We start from the raw sequence: 23,492 nt of genomic DNA on the forward strand, positions 1-23,492 counted from the left end.
TACTGGGGTCTGATGTGCTGAAAGAAAACAGAAAATATTCACTCAACTATGCAGCAATAAACTCCAAATGTATGAATACTGTACAGAAGCAATACTATTAGGGCTTTAACAGCAGAGGGAGCAGCATGCAAGAGGACAGGAATAAGGGGCAGAATTAAAGGAAAGAATAGAAAGAACGAAAGCCCCCAAATTAAAAAAAAGAGCAAGACCATTGCCTCCTGGCAGTAACCTCCATAGGTCAAAAGGCAAGGCAAGGCTAGCCATAATGGCTCTTATGCCTGTAGGTACTCACCAAGTGGTGCGAAGCCCCTAACAGGGCTTGTATCTCGACTGCTCTCACGGCTCGTATCGCGGCTGCATCCCTGACTCATGCTTGGTCGAGGGATACGGCTGCTCCGTGCTAGCATGAGTTGAGAAGAGTAGTAAAAATTTGGTGAAGTTCATTACAGCAGCATTTTAGGTGAAAGATTCCACAATATTAGTACTGTTGACATTCAACCTCTGATGGTGTTTTTAAACAAAGAAGACAGTAATAATGCTGGGCGACTACTTTTTTTTTTAAAAAAAACAGTATAAAGGATCAGTTTATTAAAAAGTGAAATATGGGTACTTTTACTTCACTTTAATGAGTTCCAATCCCTTTCCCCTCCCTTTGGTGACAGATCCCAGAAATGCTACCATGTTTCCTACTAATCTGCTGCATTTACATTACAAAACTGATATATTATGTAAGCCAATTAAATTATAAAACTGCAAAAATTGACAAAAATCTGTGGTTCAAGCTCTAAGGGTAACCAACTGAAAAAGAAACAGCACCATGGAGTGAGTGGCAGAACACCAACGCCAAAATGTTCCTAATCAAGGCTGTTCAGGACAGGGGGGCACTAAACAGAGCAGCTGCCTTCATAAGGTGGAGGGGGTGGAGTAAGAAATCAAGCAATGTTTCCTCAGGAAGGGGTGGGGATGCTGTCAATGGTTTCAGCCACTAGCTGGATGACCGAACATACATCAGCTGGTCTCCTAATTAGGCCACTTTCATCCTCTCACCTGCAAGAAAGGTGACCCTGAAGGACTTGGAGGGAGGAGGAAAATGGAGTGGGTGAGAAAAATCTGAGCTTATGTTTTTAGTGAATGGTAAATCCTTCTGTTGATTTTTTTCTTTAAAAAGTGACTAGCATGGAGTAGAGATTCGAAGTGTCACTGGCTATTCCCGTTCCAAAAGAAATTGCCCAACCTACCAGCTCTGAAAAGAAATCGAAAAACGTCACAAAATGAAATGGTCCTGTCAAGAGCCATCTTTTGTCAGTACTGATTTAGATACAGTCGGCTTATTTAAGCACTAATCCATATTTCATCTAGTGAGAGATATTGAGAAAAACAAACCAGGAGATTCCATGCTCTGCTGGGTTAGCCAACATCAACTGGGCAACGGTAGTGCTGCTACAATCAGCGTCAGTAGTCGCAGACTAAGGAGTAAGAAATAATAGCCAGGGCTCCCATTCCTATTGCTAGGAAGTCTGTACAATTGAATTTGTGTTGTTGCCTGTGATATAAATAACCTAGCGACATCACTAGTCTATGCCTTCTATGAAGTAAACCATTCGGCGAGGTACAGAAGAGCTGCTAACACCAGTGGAATACTTCCCCAGTGTGAATCAGCACTTTAAAAAAAAACAGAAAAAAAAAAGGTAACTAGGTTAAAAAAATGAACACATTTTTTAATTAACTGAAATAACTCAAATTTGCACCCAGCAATAACTATAACAAACCTTTAACTTTTTCCCCTAGTTAGAGTAAACTTAGATATTGAACAAAGAATTTGAAAAATCTATTTAAGTTATAATTCAGGATTAGAAATTATTTCCATTTCCAAACACACCGACTTGTATGCAGTAAAATCGAATGAAATTATGTAAATTACAGAACTTTGTGAAAACTATTTCATATCTTACTTTTTAACACCAGTCTACAGAACCGCCACCCTTAATTACTTGATGTCAATATTGATGCCTAATGAACTGGTGAATAAGTGACAACAGATTTGCTATGACTTTTTTTTGCACTGATGAGGAGGAAAGCAGGGAAGGAACAGGCTTTACTTGAAAGTTAATCAATAAAAAGCATCAGTTACAGTACTTCCTAAAAAGGAAGAAAAAGTTCAATTATAATCTTGCATTACTTTTTAGACATTTTAATAAGATATCGGCATTGTCATTTCTTTCCATATATTTCAGCTAGTGTGCAAAATAAGCCAAAAATATTGGATTCAACAGAGCTTCAATATATCTAGACATTAAATCACATTAAAGCAAAACTTTAGGATTCGCACAGGAAAGAGCAAGGAAAAAGCACAAAGACATGCACCATTTCATTTGTTAGGACATAACTGTGCTTCAATTGTTACATTTGCACAGCAGCCTCAACAATGTTGAATTTATAGGATTTTTTTTTAAAGTACAATGTTGCACAATGTACAGATTAAGTACAGCCATTACATGCATACTACAAAGTAGTGGAAGAGATTGAGCCAAATATGCAAGGCCAACTCAGGCCTGCTAGCATTAGCCAAAAGTGAAAATAAATTTCAATGTTTTTTTTCTTTAAAGAATTTTATTTGCATATACGTAATAAACATTTACACATCCACAGCAGTCAATTTGTGGTGCTGCACATGAGGAGTCAAGACCAAGTACAGTCTTCAGGTGAACTAGGGTTACAGGGTGGGTAACAATTGGACCAGGGTGCACAGATGTAATTCAGTCCCCATTTTAAAGTCATGCATTCTGTTGTTATTTTTATATTTCTATTATACGTTCCTATGTCAGCATTCATAATGGAAACTGTCTACGTTGTTATGTTCTCATTATAGCCTCCTGCCTGTGATGGTGCTGCAGCACCTTCACTTGGAGGGGAAGGAGAACAGTGAAGGTGTAATTACAGCATGTCATATTAATTCCTCTATCAGCATTTGTACATTGTCCAGACATAATTAAGCAACAAGTTCAGCTTAGAAGGTCTGGATAATTAAGTCTTACCTAAGCCCAATCTGTTGGGGCTGGCTTCCCTACTGCACCCCTGACTGCGAGGGATTTTGCTTCGTTTTTCGGATGCTTGAGGTATTACAGATACTCTCTGTGGTCCACTGCTCATGCCGGAGTACGTGCTGCCAAGGAGTTTTCCAGGTGAGCTGGATCTGCTTCCAGCTGCAAGAATAAAAAACAGCTAGTTAAAATGTAACACCCACAACGGGAAAATTAAGTCACAGCTCTGAGACAAGTTGGAGGATATTATTGGGAGTCAAAATTAATAGCTGCTAAAAATCAAAGAATTACTTGATAATAAATTAAACTGTTATAGAACTTAACTTCGCAAAAAAATTTAAACTAGCAAAACTTGAATGTTATCCACTGTTACTGCGAAACCTGTAAACCACTGCATTGTGCTGATAACTTTTATAATTGAAAGGTCTGTAGATTCACTGTGGTCAGGATAATGATTCAATTTATTATAATAATCTTAAAGATAAAATTATCATTCATAATAAATACTCAATTTCTGACTTTAATGCTTTCATAACCTGCCACTGCATTTATTTAAAATGTCAACAGGAAATTACTGATGGTCCCAAATCTCATGAGAAAGGAACTAGAGGTAGAATTGTTTTAAGAAATTAAGTGGCTTACAGTGGGGGGGGGAAGGGTGGAAATCAATGTTTCTGCAAGGAAATACTGTACATGCTAATATGATCTGATCACAATGACAAATGGAAGTATTCATTTTTCAGCAAGTTAATTTGTTCTTGTAGGTGAAGAAAAACCTTACCGCCTGCAGGATTAGCTGATCTGGATCCTTAGTATGGAAGCAGATAAAAGGGATAGGTGCAAGGTCAATGGAAAGATTAAAAAGAAATTCAAAGACGACTAGAATTGTCATGACCATCATTTTGAGCCTAATTTTTCAAACATCACATAGGTCAGAGCTTACATTTTAGGTTTGTTTCAGTGTCAACAGCAATATTAAGTGTTTTCGCCAACTATGTACAAACATTGACATACAAAAGAAAGAGGCACTTTGTTAAAACAATCAGAAAATGAATTACCATATTTTAACACATTAGAATTCCTATCTAATTTATACTTAATTTATTCCTCTTGTAACATCACCTTGCTGATTCAATTTACCATAACTGGGGTCAAATATTACATTTTTTGCACTCATGCTTTGAAATTAGCTCTTTGACTACTATATAGGAGTGCACAAAGCATCTTGCAAAATTCGTTGTCCATATTTCTAATGGGCATTTTTTAAAAACACCCTTTTAAACAAAAAGTAGCTGAAGGAATTCCATATGAACATATTATGCATTCATACACGAATGTATTGGAGGAACCTAATTAACCGCACATTAGCATAAATATCCTGGAGGATAAAAATAAATCTGTTGAAGGCAATATCATGCAGGACTTAATTACAATGTCATACTTCCATTCCTGTCTGCTTTTCTAAAATTGTAGTTAAGTCAAAAATCATTACTAGCAAAAGAAAGTGAAAATATCTTTCTTAAAGCAACTGGAAAACAAAATATTGTGGGCAGTCAGGTGGTTCATCAAAATGGAGTATCAATATGTACCATCACAAAATCAGAGAACACAGATTCAGTCCCGACTCTATTAAACTGCTAACCTGTGCACACTGGAGAGGGAGGAATCAAGAGATAAACAGTTTCACAAACAGAAAGAAAATCGGCAAGGAAGCCTTCATTGAGCCACTTCTGACCGACTCCAAGGCTACTAATAAGGGAAATATGAATATTGGTCTCGAAAGCAGATTTCACACCTGCCCTTTAAGTAGCAACATTGCACAGATAAATACAATTAATTCTAAGTGTACAGTTAATTACATCATAAAAAGTGTGCTATACCAGTTTGTGAAATTCGTTCTCACTGCACTGGAGGGATTAAAAAGAATGCAGATACAACCATTAAAAAAAATTCACATGTAATGGACAACAATTTGGTGAGAATGGAAAAGAATTAAACTTAATTTAATAGCAACAGACCAGAATAAAAGTTTATTTAAAGTTCCTAGTGCTCACCACATTATTACAATTTGCAAAATTTACTTGGAATTACTAATTTGTTTCACTTACGTTGGGACTGGGATACTACTTTAGCTCGGCTCCGACCTCTGGTATCAGAGGGTGTACTGGCTGCACTGGTGGTACTCCCAGCACTCTGGCGTCTAGAGCGCACTCGACCTGTATACGTATACAAATATACGGAGTAAGACAACATGAAGTTAAAAAAAAATCACAGCAGCTTTCATTACCATTTAAATACTCCTTACATATTACAGCATATTAGAAATACTCACAATCAGTACTATTGGAGAATACACCATAAACTGTATTTGAAACAATTCTAGCACTTCCTGGTATTAGATTACCAATATTAAAAGACTCAATGATTGCCTAAGTATTAAAAGACTCAATGATTGCCTAAGTATTTATACTGACACAGAATATCAATGCAATTAAATTTGAGGTAAAATATGGTCAGTGTAAATTGGTATTTTGTCTGTACACAAGAATCCAAAATGTGCAGTTTTGCAGTGTACTTGAAGTGAATATATTTGCACAGCTGGGATTAGTTACTGTAAATAATTAAAATCATAGCTGATGGCTTTTTGAAATAGATTATGCCTTTAATACAGATTAAAACAGCACCTGTTCACTGTAATATACAATGCTTATTCAAATCAACTGCAAGATTTCACATTTTATTCCCAAACCTATAAAGATCAGTGCAGGAAGTAACGGAATTCAAAATTGTCTACTTTCTAAACATGTGCTAGATCAGATGGAAACAGATTTCCAATGTACTCCATTAACCGAAAATAGATGCAAGAAAAAAGACAAGCAGCAAAAATACACCTGTAGAAGTGACGAAAATAATTCAACCCAATACAAGTTATAATTGGGTTTCAACAAAATCAGTACAAATTCAATTAACACGTTAGTTTTTAAATATAATGAATTAGCTCCATTAACCAACATCACACCTGTTGTAAATCCAGTATCATGGATAAATTTCATTCTACTTCAGTCCAAGTTACTGAACTTCAAAATGATTTTCACTACGTACATTATGGATTGACTACACATGAGCACACAGCTATTTTTTGCAAAAGTAAAACATATATGTTGCACACTGCAAAAGCCAAAAATGACTGTGATAATTTTACATCATTCAGATCTGAGTTGATTTCATTTGCTATAGATTTTCGAAAACTATAAAATTATACATCTTAGACAATCTTTAAATAAGATTTACACTTCCACAAAATACTTGGATTCAATAATTCAGAAATAATTTAGCTTGGCTGAAATATATAGCTTCACAATATTGCTGACCATATGAAATGGAAGAGAAGAGATTGGTCAAGTCCATCAATACCATCCTCTCCACTAGATGGTGCAATTGTATACCCTATCCTTCCTAACTGTTAAGGAAGATAAAATAAGGGAAAAAAGGCCAATTTCAGGAAAAACGGTGAAAAATCCCTCTCAGAATCCACAAAAGAAGTGGGCTTCAGGAAACCATGGCAACTCGGTTTATCACTCGGCTTATCACTCGGCAAACCTAAGTAATCCAATAGTAAAAACAGGAAATGCTGGAAATACTCAGTAGGTCTGGCAGCATCGGGAGAGGGAAGCAGAGTTAATGTTTCAGGTCAGTGACCAATTTTCAGAACTGTATTCAGAACTTGAGTATTTCCAGCATTTCTTGTTTTTATTTCAGATTTCCAGCATCTGCAGTACTTTGCTTTTATCCAAGTAATCCAATGACTACCTCGGTCAGGAACTGTCAATTCCTTTTTAAAGAAACTGAATATCTATTCTTATCGCATTCACTAATAATCTGTTTCAGATACATACAATATATACCTCTCTACATTTAACCTGAATCTTTCCCTACGTATTTTATAGACGTGGCCTTGCATCCTATTACAACCCATTTCAAATATCTCACCTAAATCTACTACGCTTAATCATTTAAATAAATTTGAGAACATTAATCCTATGCCCGCAACATTACGTTTTGCTGAAGTAGTATTAGCGTTGTAATTAAGAGATCCCGTTTCAGATATTTTTTAAATTTGTTATGCAGAGATACAGCACTGAAACAGGCCCTTCGGCCCACCAAGTCTGTGCCAACCATCAACCACCCATTTATGCTAATCCTACATTAATCCCGTATTCCTACAACATCCCTACCTTCCTTCAATTCCCCAACCACCTACCTATACTAGGGGCAATTTATAATGGCCAATTTACCTATCAACCTGCAAGTCTTTGGCTGCAGGAGGAAACCGGAGCACCCGGCGAAAACCCACGCGGTCACAGGGAGAACTTGCAAACTCCACACAGGCAGTACCCAGAATCGAACCTGGGTCACTGGAGCTGTGAGGCTGTGGTGCTAACCACTGCGCCACTGTTCCACCCTATTATCCTTCTTGCACTCCTCTGCACCCTTTCTGTTGCTTCACATCTGAGAGTACTGGGAACAAAACATGGCAATATTTCAAATTCGATGTTTAAAATAATAAGCAACGTATTGCAAAGGGAGCCCTTTGTCATAGAATTATCCGTTAACTTTGTTTCTTCAGTTTACCCAATATCTGATCTAGCCAGAATCTTTAAATTTACCATTTCAATAGCAGAATAAAGAAACAAAAATGATTTCAGACTACCAACAGTTCAGCAACTAGAGTGAAGTTAAAAACTGTCAGACAAACCAATATTCTTATCTAATATAACTCTCAAAGCTTTCACCGCATTTAATGTGTTTGGTTTAGAAAACCATGTCCACTGTCTAAGAGGTACCTTGTATTTTTTTTTTAAATCGCAACAGGAATTATGGAACTTCCAAAATTCCTAACATTATGGGAGTGTAACTCACCTGGCCATTGTTTTGATTAAACAAATTAAATAATTCATTCATAAGGCTGGCTTAGCCCTAGGCAAAACTTGATTTATTAATTGTTATACAGCTGACATTTGTAGCTTCCCAATACTCAAAATAAAAATTTTTTTTGTGACACTCCACTTTCAACTATTAACCAGAAATAAAATGCATGCATACTACAGAAGATGACTACTATGGTGAAACTGCAAAATATGAAATATGGTAGAATTACAATGTTATTCCTGCAGCATTAAAAAGTGTTGCAAGTGCATTTCTGTACAGTAGCCAATAATGAACATTAACAGGTATTTTGAGTGTGTTTATATAGTGTCACAAATAGAGCAGGAGAAAGTTACTGGGATAGGGAGCAGTGAGGCCAGGGCAGGATATGAACAAGAGGAATTTTAAAATTGAGGCTTTTCTGGACTAATAGTCAATGTAAGTCAGCGAGCACAGAGGTAATGTGTGAACGTGATTTGGTACAAGCTAGGATACGAGTCAATACAGATTTCTTTTTCCTTCTGTTACTTTCCAAAGCATCAAAAGTCATCAGGTACTCCAAACAGACTGTTCTTAGGTTAAAATCATAAACATGAAAAATATGCCATAGACAATAGAAACAGTAGTTGCTGACTTTATGATATTCCATTAACAGCAAAATATTTTTCAGCCACTGACTGAGGTAAGGAGGAAAGGAGGCATGGTTTGTCATTACATATTCATATAAAATGTTGAACAGTGATTTTCAAGAGGCAAAAAGAAAATGTGAATGTAATATTTTGATAAAACAATGTCATATTTTCAATTCATTTGAATTCTATACTGACATCCCTGTGACCTGGTTTCATGGACAGCTCAGACTGACAGAATGAAAGTCTAATTTCTCTGACAGCTATAAGGATCTTAAATTAGTTTGATCAGTTGTGAGGGTTCCTAGAGGGCACCAGTCCACGGAGGAAAAAAAAAGAAAATTGTCCATAATGCTGAGTCGAACACAAGGATGACAGTTTTGGAAAATGGAAATGTCATATTGCTGACATTCTAGTCTTGAGGTTGAATTAAGGCATAGAGTGCTCAGAAGGGGTTATCCTGCAGCAAAGCTGACTGGGAAATGCTTGGTACAAGGTCTATTTTACTCCCAAGCATCCCCTACCTTTAATATTGCACCAATGTCGCAGTAGGTCAGAAATTGGTGCCACCATTCGTTTTCAGCATTATTCCAAAAATCATGTAGTCTTGAGGTAAGTGCACAGAAAAAGCTAAGAATATTATGGTTTAGAAATTTTTCGTAAATTATTTCTCACATTTTATCCAAGGCGCATTGTTTCAAGTAACAGCAACAGATCACTAAAGATGCAATTTCAGCAACTCAGTTGCAAAATCAAAATTCCCTGCTGGCAACAGGAATTTGGCATTATAGAGGGGAAGCAAGTGAGAGTTTACTTTCCACAGAAAAACATGCTTCTCTTGTTCAACATTCTACCTAGTTAAATGGAAAAAGGATTGTTTTCTTCCTACTCCTTATACTCAACTCCCATATTGTTTTATTCATTCTAATTCCTTATATTTGCTCCTTGCTTTTCTTCTCACGGCTTTCTAACACATGTTTCCTGCTTTTTTGTCCCAACTGTGTTTGCTGCAAGCTTTTCTCTCACAATGAAGTCAGTGTGTGTGTAAACTGTGATAACAAGAAGCTGGAAAAACAAGAAGCATAGAAGAGAATCGACCAAGGCATTAATAAGAATAAAAGGAAAAAAAACTGCAAATAGGACAATTAATAGAAAATTAAGTATAATTCATGAATCAAAAAGCACCAAAACAAACTGCCAATTAAGAGAAACAGCCAAAGACAGTTACAAGAGATAGCCAGCAAAACACCTGGACTTGCAAATAACTCAATTTTTGAAGTCCAGCAACATAATGGTTAATGGGTTCACATTCCTATTAACAATAGAGGGAATAACAGTGTTGCTGGCCATAGATACAGAAGGAAGGGCAGAAAAAAAAACATCAAACCCATCCCATCAGGTCAATGGAGAAACTCCTCATACCATTCACTCACCCTCATCTGAAGAGGCAAAAAAACAAAAAACAGATAAGGCACATATGGGATGAAAGTCTAACAACGTCGTCTTGCTGTAGGAGTGAGTGCATTTCAGCTGAGTTCTTAATTGACATTGGCCTAGGGCTGCAATTCCTGCGTTGGAACAGTCAGTCAGAGTAAGCTATCCAGAAATTTTCAAAAGAAACTTAAAGCTCAACAAGTCCGGTTCAAAGTGAACCTTTTTGGCTTCTGTTTCTCATTACGAGAAGGCATTAATTACTGAAATGAATTCTGATGAATTTTCATTAAGAAAACAAACTTCAAAAATCAAGCCATGTCAGTCCCTGGTCTAGTTTACAGTCATTAGTACTAATTTCACATGAAGTGGTAATTGAGTCAGAGATGCAGGAGCGCTCCAAGGACAGAGAAATGCTCACACATTATTTGGTATTAAACCACATAGTACAGGAATGTCCCAGATTCCAATCTGGGGAAGGTGGGAGGCAAAGATGATAGATCAGCCATGTGTCCAATGCCAACTGATAACCAGTGACCCCTGCAGTGCACATAGCATTGACTTTATTTCCATTTTTAACATTTTTTCAGCCAGCTCAACCAGTCTAAATTGGATAGGTGAAGAAAGGATCATTCTCAGCAGCGATGTCCTTTGACTAGGATCTCACATATGGACTTTTGACTAAGGTACCAGCGGTCTATCTAGGTGAAACAATATTCCAGCACAATTAAGAAAAAAATTGGGGGCAAAACAAAAAGGCCACAAGTGATGGCTGGCATGGAAATGGAAATATCACAATAGTACAACAAGATGCTTTTGCAATGTTGGAGCAATATTTGTGTTGAGGACATATAGAAACAGGCTGTTGTCTGAATTATAATAACTATCAGCTACTAACCATACATTTCCAACTTAAAGAATGCCATAAAGATTTTAGTTATCTATTTATTTGTCTGCACGTTTGAGGATCTCCCAGCAATTGCAAAGCTATTTTCCAAAAGCAAACATTGCTAAGATTTATATGGTTGGAGATCCTGTAAATGTATATACCAATGCATTCTCAATGCAGAATCATTAATATCCTGGAGGAAATCATGTTATACACAAAGAACACAGGAGTTCGTTACATTATCTCGAATAGCAAAACAAGTAGTAAACAAGAAACTTTCCACAATGGAGAGAGAGAGGGGTTGCTGCTATATTTTACTAAATGGCTTAATTGGAAAATAATCACCTTATTCGAGTTCCTCTTCAGCTGGTTTTTAATTTAAAGTTTATATTGACAACCACTTTGTAACTACATGCACTAGGCAAACTGCCAAATACTGCACATCAAAACTGAAGCTTGAGCATAATGAGGCCAACTACTAATAGTTGCATGTCAGCAGCACAAACTTTCATTACTAGTCATAGCACACAGTCCACCAAAAATATTAAAGCTACCCATTTGTCTTTGCATAATCAAACACACCACAGAAATTATACACAGCCACGGTGTCAGAAATTAATTAATGCTGTAAATTATGTCAGCAATTAACATAAATTTGCTCTCAATCTCTCAGCAGAGGGACATTATGCACAGGCCTAAATACACAAGTTTAGCACACAGAATGGGATGCCTCCTTTTCCACAGCCTAAACTCACAAGAAAAGCAAAGCCTGCACAACTCTCTTACCATCCTTCTTTGTAGAAACCCCTTAAGATGAAGTAAACAATTGAAGTTGTCAGTTCTGTCACGTTGGAAAATAAGTCACTATTGCAAATTGTTCAAATACAGAAGTACAGAAGAAACACAATACAACAAAACAAAGAAAACAATGAAATAACTCATCAGAAATCTGGTCTTAAAATTGTACCAACTTTATTTATATTATCTAAAATCTGATTTCTTGAACAAATACCACAGTTTATTGCAGAGTTCAAAGAACAAGTTTTGTTTGCTGCTGTTCACCTAATTTCTCCTATACATTTATTCATTAAAAACATTAAGCTAAAAGAATGGTTGCTGTAAGGAGATGGTGTATTATATGCTTTGATTATGCAAATTAAACTATATGCAAATTAAGTCAGCCTGATGCGACCCTCAATTTGGCTGGAATATCTAGACTTCTGATGTTACAGATTTAACTACTGTTCATTTGCATTGTTCTGTACATTGTTCTACAACATAATAAAATTCAACAATAAATTTTTAAAAATCAACTCTGATGCTGGAAAGCATCCAGACCCATCTTGTCCCTGATCCATTGGTTGGTGCCAATTTGCACGTAGACCCCTCTCTCATCAGAGGTATACTGAAAGCACACAATTGTTATTCTGCAGCTAAGAAAGGACTTCAATTTGGAATAGATGGCCTAAGTCAGAAGATGGCATCTCTTGATCTGGGAAAACTATTTCATCACCTATTACACTAGCCAAAACACTTTTTTTTTTGAAGAGTCCAAACATTGCAGTATGAACTCAAAGAACCCAGATTGTTGATACAATGAACTGATGGCCAACACTGCCACGTTAAGTATAGCTGAGGAACTATGGGTATATATATATATATATATTTTTACATGTGTGTGCGTATGTATGTATATAATATATATATATATTATACAGCATCACCATGCAACACTTCATGCGAGGTACCAATTATGGTCACAGATGGAAACCACTGAAAGAACCGTGTTGTCACAGATACCAGCCAAGAATACACAAGATGGGGACAGACAGCTGGTAACAGAAAACAAGCTGCTTACCCTCAGCTTTAGTGGATGTGCCATCTTTCAGCAAAAGAAGATAGGGAAGGGAGGACAGGGAAATGTTAGTAAGATTAACAAAGATGGGCTCACTAGTTTAACCTACATTAAACAAAAGAATCCTGTGGAGCTGTAATACTTCTCTATAGCTATGAAAGGCATAAAATATGGCCATCAATAGCAAAAAATGGAAACCAAATCAGTAAATTATGTTTCTCTAATAATGTGAAATAAGATCAACATTTTGTACTTTTACATAGAGATATTATGTAATGAGAATTAGAAATTACTTTGCTTTATCTAAAAATTTAAAAGAAAAGTTGGAAGAGATTCAAGTCTTCTGTGACAAAAGTTAACTATTCAATTGAGTTTTTTTTTTAAAGTGACAAAGCTCAGTATTAAATATCATAGGCCATCAGGTTCTTGTTATATTTCATACGTTCTGAAAATTCTCTTTCAAAAAGGTAAAGAGTGATCGGACAATACTTTATATTATGTTGAAAACAACCCTTTACCCTTTATTACAAAGGGATTGGAATATAAGAGTAAAGAAGTCTTATTGCAATTATATAGGGCCTTGGAGAGACCGTGCCTGGTGTACTGTGTACAGTTTTGGTTTCCTTACCCAAGAAAGGATATACTTGTCTCAGAGGAAGTGCAACAAAGCTTTACTGGACTGATTCCTAGGATGAGGAGATTGAGAAGCCTAGGCCTATATTCACTAGAGTTTAGAAGAAGCATATAACATTCTTAGGGGCTTGACCGGGTGGATGCTAGAAGAATGTTTCCCCTGGCTGGGGAGTCTACAATATGGGGTCACAGACTCAGAATATGGGGTCTGCCATTTAGGACTGACATATAAAGACACTTCTTCACTCAGAAGGTTGAGATTCTTTGGAATTCTCTATCTCCAAGGGCTGTGGATGCTCAATTGTTGAGTATATTCAAGACAGACATTGATAAATTGTGGATACTAAGGGAGTCAAGGGATATGGGGACAGTGTGGGAAGGTGAGTTGAGGTAGATGATCAGCCATGATCTTACTGAATGGAGCAGCAGGCTCACAGGACCAAATGGCCTACTCCTGCTCCTATTTCTCAAGTTCCAACTCACATCCCAAAACATATACAACATTTGAATTTTGATTAATTTAGTACATTATGTTGCCACAAAATATTTTTTCAGAGTGCATTCTAAATGCAGCTATATGGCCCTTTTCCATCCATTCAATGGCTTCCACATAGTCTTACAATATTGGAGTCAATAAAGCTCCAAAGTATTGCTTGTGCCAAAATCCTAAAAATCTATCAGACTTTTTATACATTAGCACCCATTTTTGGCTCAGAGAGCAGAAGCATCTACAAAAATAGGCTCCATAAGTTTGATATTATGCTGCACTCAGTTCTTCTGAGATAATCCAAAAGATACTGAGATTTCAAAATTCCTTGAAAGCAAGTCCACTGAAACAGTTGATAGGTAAGTTTTTTCTGGAAATTGTTAAGCACAACACAAATAACTTAATCTGTAACGAGATATCACTCGCCATTGACCACTGTATTGAAAACCTATCCGTTCTCAATAACTATCACAAACCTTTGTCATGTAGTTTGCAGTTGATGTTAATAGAGGATAATTTCTACACCCAATAAATTGACTCTGAAACAGAGTTTTCACAATGGACCATTCATGGGCTTTCAGCAACTGATTCTATGCCAAAAAACTCCCCAAAAGGGTGTCAACATTTCTAATTTAGATTTTGAATAGTTTTCAAATTCAAGAAGGAAAATTCTGTTTAGTTTCAAGGCACTTCAAATCCTAGTTGACCCATAGGGATGGTCCTATTATGGAATTGTGGTAAATTAACAATTCAAAGAAGTTGTAGTTAGCTTGGTCTTTACCTAGGGAAGCGTAAGATCCTGGAGGTAGAGCTGCCGCTGAGCTGAAATGTCCAGGTGTATTACTTGGAGTGGCAGTCAAGCGTGACTTGGCATTAGCAGCTGCATTCACATCAATATCACTGCGCGAACGTTGCAGAGCTCCCGTGTTAGACACAGACTTTGCACTGACTGTTGAAGCTTTTGCACCAGAAATGGGAAAAAAATATTAAACATTGGGTAGCAAATCTCAAATGTAAATCTCACAAAGGTAACAAAATTGAAACGTTTGTCCTGGAAAACTGGGAATAAAGAATAAAACTCAAGCCATCTACCAGTTTACTGCTAGAGACCTTTTTTAATCCACTTTGCCTGCAGCTACCGTTTAACATCCCTGGATGACTTATCAACAGAAGGCTGAAGTGAACATAGGAAATAGGAGGAATAGGCCATTTGGCCCCTTGAGCTTGCTCTGCCATTCAACGAGATCATGGCTGATCATCTACCTCAAAGCCATTTTCCCGCACTATCCCCATATCCCTTGATATCCTTAATAGCTTGAAATCTATTGATTTGTCTTGAACATACTCAATGATTGAGCCTTCACAGCCCTCTGGGGTAGAGAATTCCAAAGATTTACCACCCTCAGTGAAGAAATTCCTCCTCATCTCAGTCCTAAAAGGCCTACCTCTTATTCTGAGACTGTGACCCCTGGTTCTAGACAACCAGCCAGGGAAAACATCCTTTCTGCATCAACCCTGTCGAGCTCTATAAGAATTTTGTATACCTCAATGAGATCACCTCACATTCTTCTAAACTCTAGAGAATACAGGCCTAGCCTCCTCAATCTCTCCACATTGGACAATCCCACCATCCCAGGAATCAGTCTGGTGAACTTTCATTGCACTCCCTCTGTGGCAAGTATAAACTTCCTCAGGTAAGGAGGCCAAAACTGTAATAATACTCCCAAAGTGATCTCACCAAGGCTCTGTACAATTGCAGCAAGCCTTCCCCTGCTACAGAACAATCCTCTATTGAGGCAAAGTGCAAACTAAAAAACCTAACAACTCATTCAAAAGCTTGATCGCACAAGATAGACCTTTATATCAGCTGAATCTTTAGTCCATTTTAAGTCATCCCTCCAGGATACCAAACATAGCATCTCATTACATAATCAAGCTACTTCTTAAAACAAATTATGTGATGACCTCGTTCCTGACAACACATTCCAGCTGTTAGTCATATTCTGTATCACGAAATACTACAAAGCACTTGTCAACAACTGTCCTGCTGCCCAAGCATTTCTGAAAATTTTGTTGTATGTTTACTTTCTCTACCTGATTAAGTATTTTAAATGCCTCAGATATCGCTCAAGGTTGAAAAATCTGTTATCTATCCCCTCATCACTCATCCCTTGTACATGAGGATGAGCTTCATTACGCTCTTCGACAATGCTCCCTAGGCTTGAATAATCTCTGTGTAACTAGAAAAGTGTATCATACTATAGCTGCAGCTGTTACAAAAGTGCTTCTAAATTTTTTGTTAATTATATGCTTTTGAGGATTTTATATTTAAATTGTGAAGATGGATTAATTGGAAGGCTGAAGATTTCATCAAAGCTGGACTTTGCTTTGCTACTGACAGTTCACTGAAAAGGACATTGAGATGTTGTTTAAAAACAGCTTTGCTGGAAGTCATGTGCTTTAAGCAATAAACTACAGAAACCTTGGTGACTTGGGGAAGATGTTTACAGAGAAGAGATAGGTCACGATATAGGGATCAGGAGGCAGGGACTCTTGAGATATTGTTTTTGGTTTCGCTTTGGACAGTGTGTTGGGGTGTGAATTGCTTTTGAAGACAGTTGAAGAAAACCAGCCAAGAGAGCAGCCACCATCAGCTCATCCTCTTCCATCTCTTTGAAAACTTCCTGAGAATCAAGTGTAAGAAATAGAGAAACTGATGCTGTATTCCTCCTGTAAAGCCTGTCAAACTGATCTTCAACGTCACCTGGAAAGAACTGCTCTAGAACGATCTCAGTGACAGCTGTCTACGCGTATTTGGGACACCAGACCCAAAAGGGACAACTGACTTCTTTCCATATCTTCTCTTTTCTCGAAGAACTATTAAGTATTTGGACAAAGTATTCTTTTTCGTTCTTTTTTTGTAACAGACCTCTGCAGAGAGAAACTCTTTTTGTCAGTGTGTGTGATAGTTTGTGTGTGGGTAATTTGAAAAGGGGAACTTTCATATTTTAATCTTTGTGTTAATGCTTTGATTCGTCACTGGTTAAGTCTTGTTTTTGAATAAACTGATCATTTTGTTGTTTATTAAAGAAACCTGGTTGGTGGCATTTTATTCTGGGATAAAGAGTAAAACATAGATACAGAAAATAGGAGCAGGAGTAGGCCCTTTGATCAAAATAGATCATACGGATTGTCTAATTCAGTACCTTGTTCCCGCCTTTTCCCCACATCCCTTGATCCCTTTGGCATTAATAGATCTATCTCCTTCTTGAATATATTTGATGATTTGGCCTCCATTGCCTTCTGCGGTAGAGAATTCCACAGGTTCACCACCCTGAGTGAAGAAATTTCTCCTCATCTCGGTTCTAAATGGCATACCCCGCATCCTGAGACTGTGAGTAGAGTATATGATTGACTGCATTGGTAACTGGGGAAACATTTTTAAAAATGTGACCTGTGGAGAAGTGGAACTAGAAAAAACAGTGCATTCCTCCCGCCTCAGTCAAAACATATAATTGGGGGCTCAGTGTGGGATAACCCAAGGCCAACAACGTGCAATCGTAAGTGGGGTAATAATAATTGAAAAGAGGAGTATGACAGAGCAGGCTGCAGCTCTGACAGCAGTTGTAAGGCCAACTACAAAAAATGCCACAAGGGATTCACCTAATGAGTCTACTGGCTTTAGTCCTTTTGAATTAGTTTATGGACACGAGATAAGAGGTCCTTTAAAACTACTTCAAGAAAGGTTTTTAGAACAGAGGGACGAATTCTCTGTTAGATTGTGTATCCGTGTTGCGGGAACAGCTCACAAGAGCCTATAAAGTGGCTCAGGAATACATTAAAGCTTCCCAAACAACCAGGAAATGGGCAGACAAGCATGCCAAGACTTGAACATTTGAACCAGGGGATGAGGTGTTGGTATTACTGCCTTTACTGGGTGAACCACTGAAAGCATGGTTCAGTGCCCCATATAAAGTCGTCAAGAGAACGGGTAAAGTAAGTTATTTGATTGACACCCCAGATTGCCGGAAAATGAATCAGTTGTGTCATATCAATATGTTGAAACAATATCATCGCCGAGAGGAGGATAAGCAAGCACAGGTATGGCAGGTAGTGGGGACAGTGAAGGATGAAAGGGTAAGTGAGGATGAGGCAGAAGGAGGCCTCGACAATTCTCAAATTGAAACCCCTACTATCCGGTTAGCTAATACTGAATTGTAAGGGAGATTGGACACTATGCTTTCGTTTTAGATGCACAACAATGAGAAGACCCAACAAGGCTACTAACGGCATTTAAAAGAGTCTGTAAGGACAAGTCAGGAGATACGACCTTAGCCACACATGATGTGGTTGCAGGGGAATCCTTTCCTATAAAAAAGCATCATTATCGCTTACGTCCAGAGAAACAGGCCCAGGTAAAAGCAGAAATCAAACACATGCTGGAAAAACACCTAACCACCTAAATTGCCCTAGCAACTTTTCAGAGACGAATGAACCAAGTGGTAGCCAGTGTTCCTAATTCTGTGGTTTACCTTGATGATGTGCTGGTATACAGTGACACTTGGAAAGACCACTTGGAACAACTATAAGCTCTGGTTAGAAAATTACAAATCAGCTGATTTCGTGATAAACCTTGCCAAAAGTGAATTTGCAAGAGCAAGGGTAACCTACCTTGGGCATATAGTAGGGCAAGGACAAGCGTTGCCAAGAACAGAGAAAGTACAGGCATTGGTGGAGTTCCCTATCCCTAAGACTAAGCGAGAAATCATGAGGTTCTTGGGGATGTGTGGTTTCTACCGCAAGTTTGTACCAAATTTTAGTACTAGAGCTGCTCCACTGACAGATTTGTTACAAAAAAAGAAAACAAAGGTAGTATGGTCAGGGGAGTGCCAAGCATCTTTTGAGAGGCTGAAAGCCATTCTGATGAATGAACCAGTGTTAACTGCTCCAAATTTCACTCAGCCAATTGATGCTGGTGACCTGGAGGTCGGTGCAGTCCTGTTACAAGAGTCAGGCATAGAAAAGTCAGTGGGGATACTTTTCCAAAAAGCAAAATCAACACACAAAAAAAGATATTCAACCATGGAAAAAGAAACCCTGGGCTTATTACTAGCTCTCAAGTATTTTGAAGTCTGTGCTCACCATGACTACAGAGGTGCACTGGTCTATACTGATCATAACCCCCTTGCCTTTGTGGAAAAATTTAAAAACCAGAATACAGACTATTTCGATGGAGTTCACTATTGCAACCTTATCACTTAAAGATTATCCACATTCCGGGGGGAAAAAAATGTAATTGTGGATGCTTTGTCTAGAATCTAACACTGCTTTGAATCATCAGAGTGCAAAGATGGTACAAAGCAGAACTATATTATCAACAGGTAAAGACTGAATGAGAATGAGTGTGTACATGCGTTTTAAAAAATTGGTCCTCTTCTGTTTTTTTCCCAATCTTTGTAATGAAACGCATTTTAAAAAATGTGTTTCATTCCTCCAAGGATGGAGGCATTACAAAAGTGCTTCTATATTTCTTGTTAAGTATATGTTTTTGAGGATTTATATTTAAATTGTGAAGATGGATTCACTGGAAGGCTGAAGATTTCATCAAAGCTGGACTTTGCTTTGTTGACGACAGTTCATTGAAAGGACACTGAGATGGTGTTTAAAAACAGCTTTGCTGGAAGTCATGTGCTTTAAGCAATAATCAAACGGAAACCTCGGTGACCTGGGGAAGAGGTTTACAAAGAGATAGGTCAAGATTCATAGGGATCAGGAGGCTTGACTCTTGAGATATTGTTTTTGGTTTCGCTTTGGACAGTGTGTTGGAGTGTGAAATGTTTTGAAGACAGTTGGAGAAAACCAGCCAAGAGAGCAGCCACCATCAGCTCATCCTCTTCCATCTCCGAGAACTTCCTGAGAATCAAGTGTAAGAAATAGAGAAACTGATGCTGCATTTCTCCTAAAATGCCTGCCAGAAACTCTTGCTGCATTTCTCCTGGAAAGCCTGCTAAACTGATCCTCAACGTCACCTGAAAAGAACTGCCCTAGAAAGATCCCAATAACAGCCGTCTACGTATATTTGGGAAACCAGACCCAAAATGGACAACTGACATCTTAACAGATCTTCTCTTTTTTTCTTCAAGAATTAGCAAGTATTTGGCCAAAGTATTCTTTTTTTGTAACAGACCTCTGCAGAAACAATCTCTGTATTTTTTTCAGGTGTTTGAGAGTTTGTGAGGGGAATTTATAAAGGGGAACTTTCATATTTCAATTTTTGCGTTAATGCTTTGCTTCGTTACTGGTTAAGTCTTGTTTTCTAATAAACTGATAATTTTGTTGTTCATTAAAGAAACCTGGTTGGTGTATTTTATTCTGGGATAAAGAGTAGAGTATGATTGACTGCAGCGGTAACTGGGGAAACATTTAAAAAAATATATGTTGTGACCTGTGGAGAAGTGGAACTGCATTCCTCCAGCCTCGGTTGTCACACAGCATAAGCAGGACACTGTATAAGTTCAGCACTACCTCAAGATTAATTGCATTGAGGAATATGTTTCAGCATCATGTTCACTTAATTTCAACCTTACATGTCACCTGTTATTCAGTGGTTTGCATTCTCACCAGAGTTAGAAGATTGCAGGTTCAGGTCACACTCCACACTTGATCACAAAATCTAGGCTGATACTCTAGTGCAGTACTGGGAAGCGCTACACTGTCAGAGGTGCCAAACCGAGGCCCTGTCTGCTCTCTAAAACAGATGTAAATGATCACATGGCACTATTTCGAAGAAGAACAAGACAGTTATCCCCATATCCTGGCCAATATTTATCCCTAAAATCGACATCAAACAGATTACCTGGTCATTATCACATTGCTGTTTGCAGGAGCTTGCTGTGCATAAATCGGTTGCTGCATTTCCTACATTACAACAGTGGCTATACTTCAAAAGTACTTCATTGGCATAAAGCGTTTTGGGATTTCCTGAGGTGCTATATAAATTTCTTTGACTTGTTGCTTGTCATGTCCGAACAATGTAAACAATAGCTCCAAGTCTCTCCTAACTCCCCTTCAACAAGTTCTAACCCATTCACGGAATATAAGTACCTACTTTTTTCTTTCAATACGCATCATCTTCCATTTGTCTTCATTAAACGTGATTCAACACCTGGTCGACCAAGTTCAAATCCTGCCTCACCTACTTGTAAGATCTTATCTGTCTACTGAGCTCACATCCTCCAACTTAATTTTAATCTTCAAATTTAATCATGAAAAAACAGTTCCCTTACACATACCACAGCAGGAGGGTTCCCAACAAGGAGTGCTGGACATTTCAACTCAATACATTCTCATATTTCAGCAGTGACCTCTTTTTGCTCCATTTCCTCCTCTTTAGCCAGTTGCTAATGCACACTGATAGAAAGTACTTTCAAATACCCACTGACCTTACTTCGTAAAGGAAGCTCTCACGTGGCACTTTCTCAAGAATCTTTCATAAGTCTAATATACTATCACAGAATTTTCCCCTAGAAACGTGGAAGATCACTGTCGTGATTTCTTTGTATAATCTTACAGCTTTGAAACAGTAAATAATTAAAATGAAAGATGTCTTCCCTCAACCAATACCAAACGGAGATAAGAACATATGAAATAGGAGGAGTTGATGAACTGGAGGTCGAGCTATGGACACTGCTTTCAGGGGGAAAGTTACATGGACACTTTGTTCCAGGAGGCAGTCACACCACTTAGGTTAAGGTTTTCTGATCTGATCAGTGCTCAGGAACAAGGGAGGGGGTGTGACTGCGAGTGAGGCAGTTAAGGGGATTGAGAAGGTACAGGTGGAGAAATTGCCCGTGCAATTGTCCAACAGGTTCAAGGTTCTTGCAGCTTGTATGGATGACAGTGGGGGCTGTAGGGTGGATTAGCAAACTGACCATGGCATCATGGTGTAGGAAGCCATTCAAGTGGGGGGAATAAATAGGAATGTCGTGATAGTAGGGGACAGTTTACTACTTGAGCCACAAGTAAAATGGCGCAGGGTAATAAGACTAGAGACTTATATGCATGGCTCAAAGATTGGTGTAGAAGAAATGGGATTCGATTCATGAGGCACTAGCATCAGTACTGGGCAAAGAGAGAGCTGTACAGTTTTTCATCTGAACCATGCTGGGACTAGTGTTCTGGCGAGTCATATAACTAGGGCAGTACAAAGGGCTTTAAACTAAATAGCAGGAGGAGGAATCAAGTGAGGTGAGATGTGGTAAAGGGAAAGGACAAGGCAATAGAGCAGGGTACTGACATAGGTAATGATAACCAGAGTGTGGCAGGAAGAGAGAGAGATTGTAAACTGAAGAGTCCACCAGCAGATAAGGCCAGAACTGAAGACTCTGTATCTGAATGCGTGCAGCAGTCATAACAAAATGGATGAATTGTTAGCACAAATAGAAATAAATATGAATGACTTGATAGCCATTACAGAGACATGGTTGCAAGGTGACCATGGCTGGGACCCATTGATTCAAGGGTAGTTGACATTTTGGAAGGATAAGAAGCTCGGAAAAGGTGGCGGGGTAGCTGTGTTAATTAAAGGTGACATTAGTACAATAGTGAGAGATGGCTTCAGTTCAAAAGATCAAGCTATAGAATCAGTTTGGGTAGAGATAAGAAAGAGCAAAGGAAAGTCGCTTGTGGGAGTTGTTTATATGTACCCGAACAGCAGCTACACTGTAGGGCAGAGAATACAGGAGTAAGAAAGAACAGTACTGCAATAATCATGAGCGATTTTAATCTACATATATATTGGAATCAGATTGGCAAAGGTACCCTGGAAGAGGAGTTCATAGTGTGTATTTGGGACAATTTCTTACAGCAGTATGTTCTAGTGACAACCAGGGAACAGGCCATTCCTGTGCAATGTGACAGGATTAAAGTATTTAATTAATTAATTAATCATAGTAAGGACGCCTCTAGGCAACAGCAATCATAACATGATAGAATTTCACATTCAGTTTGAGGGTGAGAATTGTGGGTCTAAGACTAATGTCTTAAACTTAAATAAAAGCAACTACGAGGATATGAGGTCAGTCAAAGTGAATTGGGAAATTAGATTAAAAAGATAGGACAGTACAGAAGCAGTCACAAAAAATTGAGATATTTCATATCTCTCAGCAAAGATATAGTCCAGAGAGAAAAAAAGACTCTAGGTGAAGGATGCACCATCCATGGCTGACGAAGTTAAAGACAGTATCAAATTGAAAGAAAAAGCATACAATTCTGCAAAGCTTAGAGGTAGATCAGAAGATTAGACAGATTTTAAAAATCAGCAATAACCAAAAAATGGGAGAAATTGAGTATGAAAGCTAGCTAGAAATATAAAACAGATTATAATAGTTTCTACAAGTATTTAAAATGGAAAAGAGTAACTCAAGTGGTCCTCTGGAGTGTGTGTCTGGGAAATTAATAATGGACAAGACACAAAATACATCCCAAAGATACTTGAAAAACAAAAGGTAAAAGGGAGGGAAGAACTTAAAACTATCACAATCACCAGGGAAAAGGTACTGGGAAAACTATTAGAGTTGATGGCTGACAAGTCCCCAGGACT

At 38.0% G+C, this 23,492-nt stretch overlaps 1 protein-coding gene across 9 annotated transcripts in view; it reads right to left on the reverse strand.

Annotated features, from left to right (window-relative positions):
• Positions 1 to 23,492, reverse strand: part of clasp1a (cytoplasmic linker associated protein 1a) — a 367,909-nt gene that overhangs the window by 133,599 nt on the left and 210,818 nt on the right. For 8 of the 9 annotated variants that reach the window (XM_068034903.1, XM_068034902.1, XM_068034908.1 and 5 more), the window contains exons 19-21: positions 14,673 to 14,849; positions 5,150 to 5,257; positions 3,036 to 3,203 (exon numbers count right to left, since the gene is read on the reverse strand). In XM_068034903.1, the coding sequence (XP_067891004.1) occupies positions 3,036 to 3,203; positions 5,150 to 5,257; positions 14,673 to 14,849 (453 nt within the window). The remainder of the gene's footprint in view (positions 1 to 3,035; positions 3,204 to 5,149; positions 5,258 to 14,672; positions 14,850 to 23,492) is intronic. The other variant, XM_068034909.1, reaches the window with a different exon arrangement.

This window comes from Heterodontus francisci, chromosome 7 (genome assembly GCF_036365525.1).
Source record: "Heterodontus francisci isolate sHetFra1 chromosome 7, sHetFra1.hap1, whole genome shotgun sequence".
Classification (NCBI taxonomy): domain Eukaryota; kingdom Metazoa; phylum Chordata; class Chondrichthyes; order Heterodontiformes; family Heterodontidae; genus Heterodontus; species Heterodontus francisci.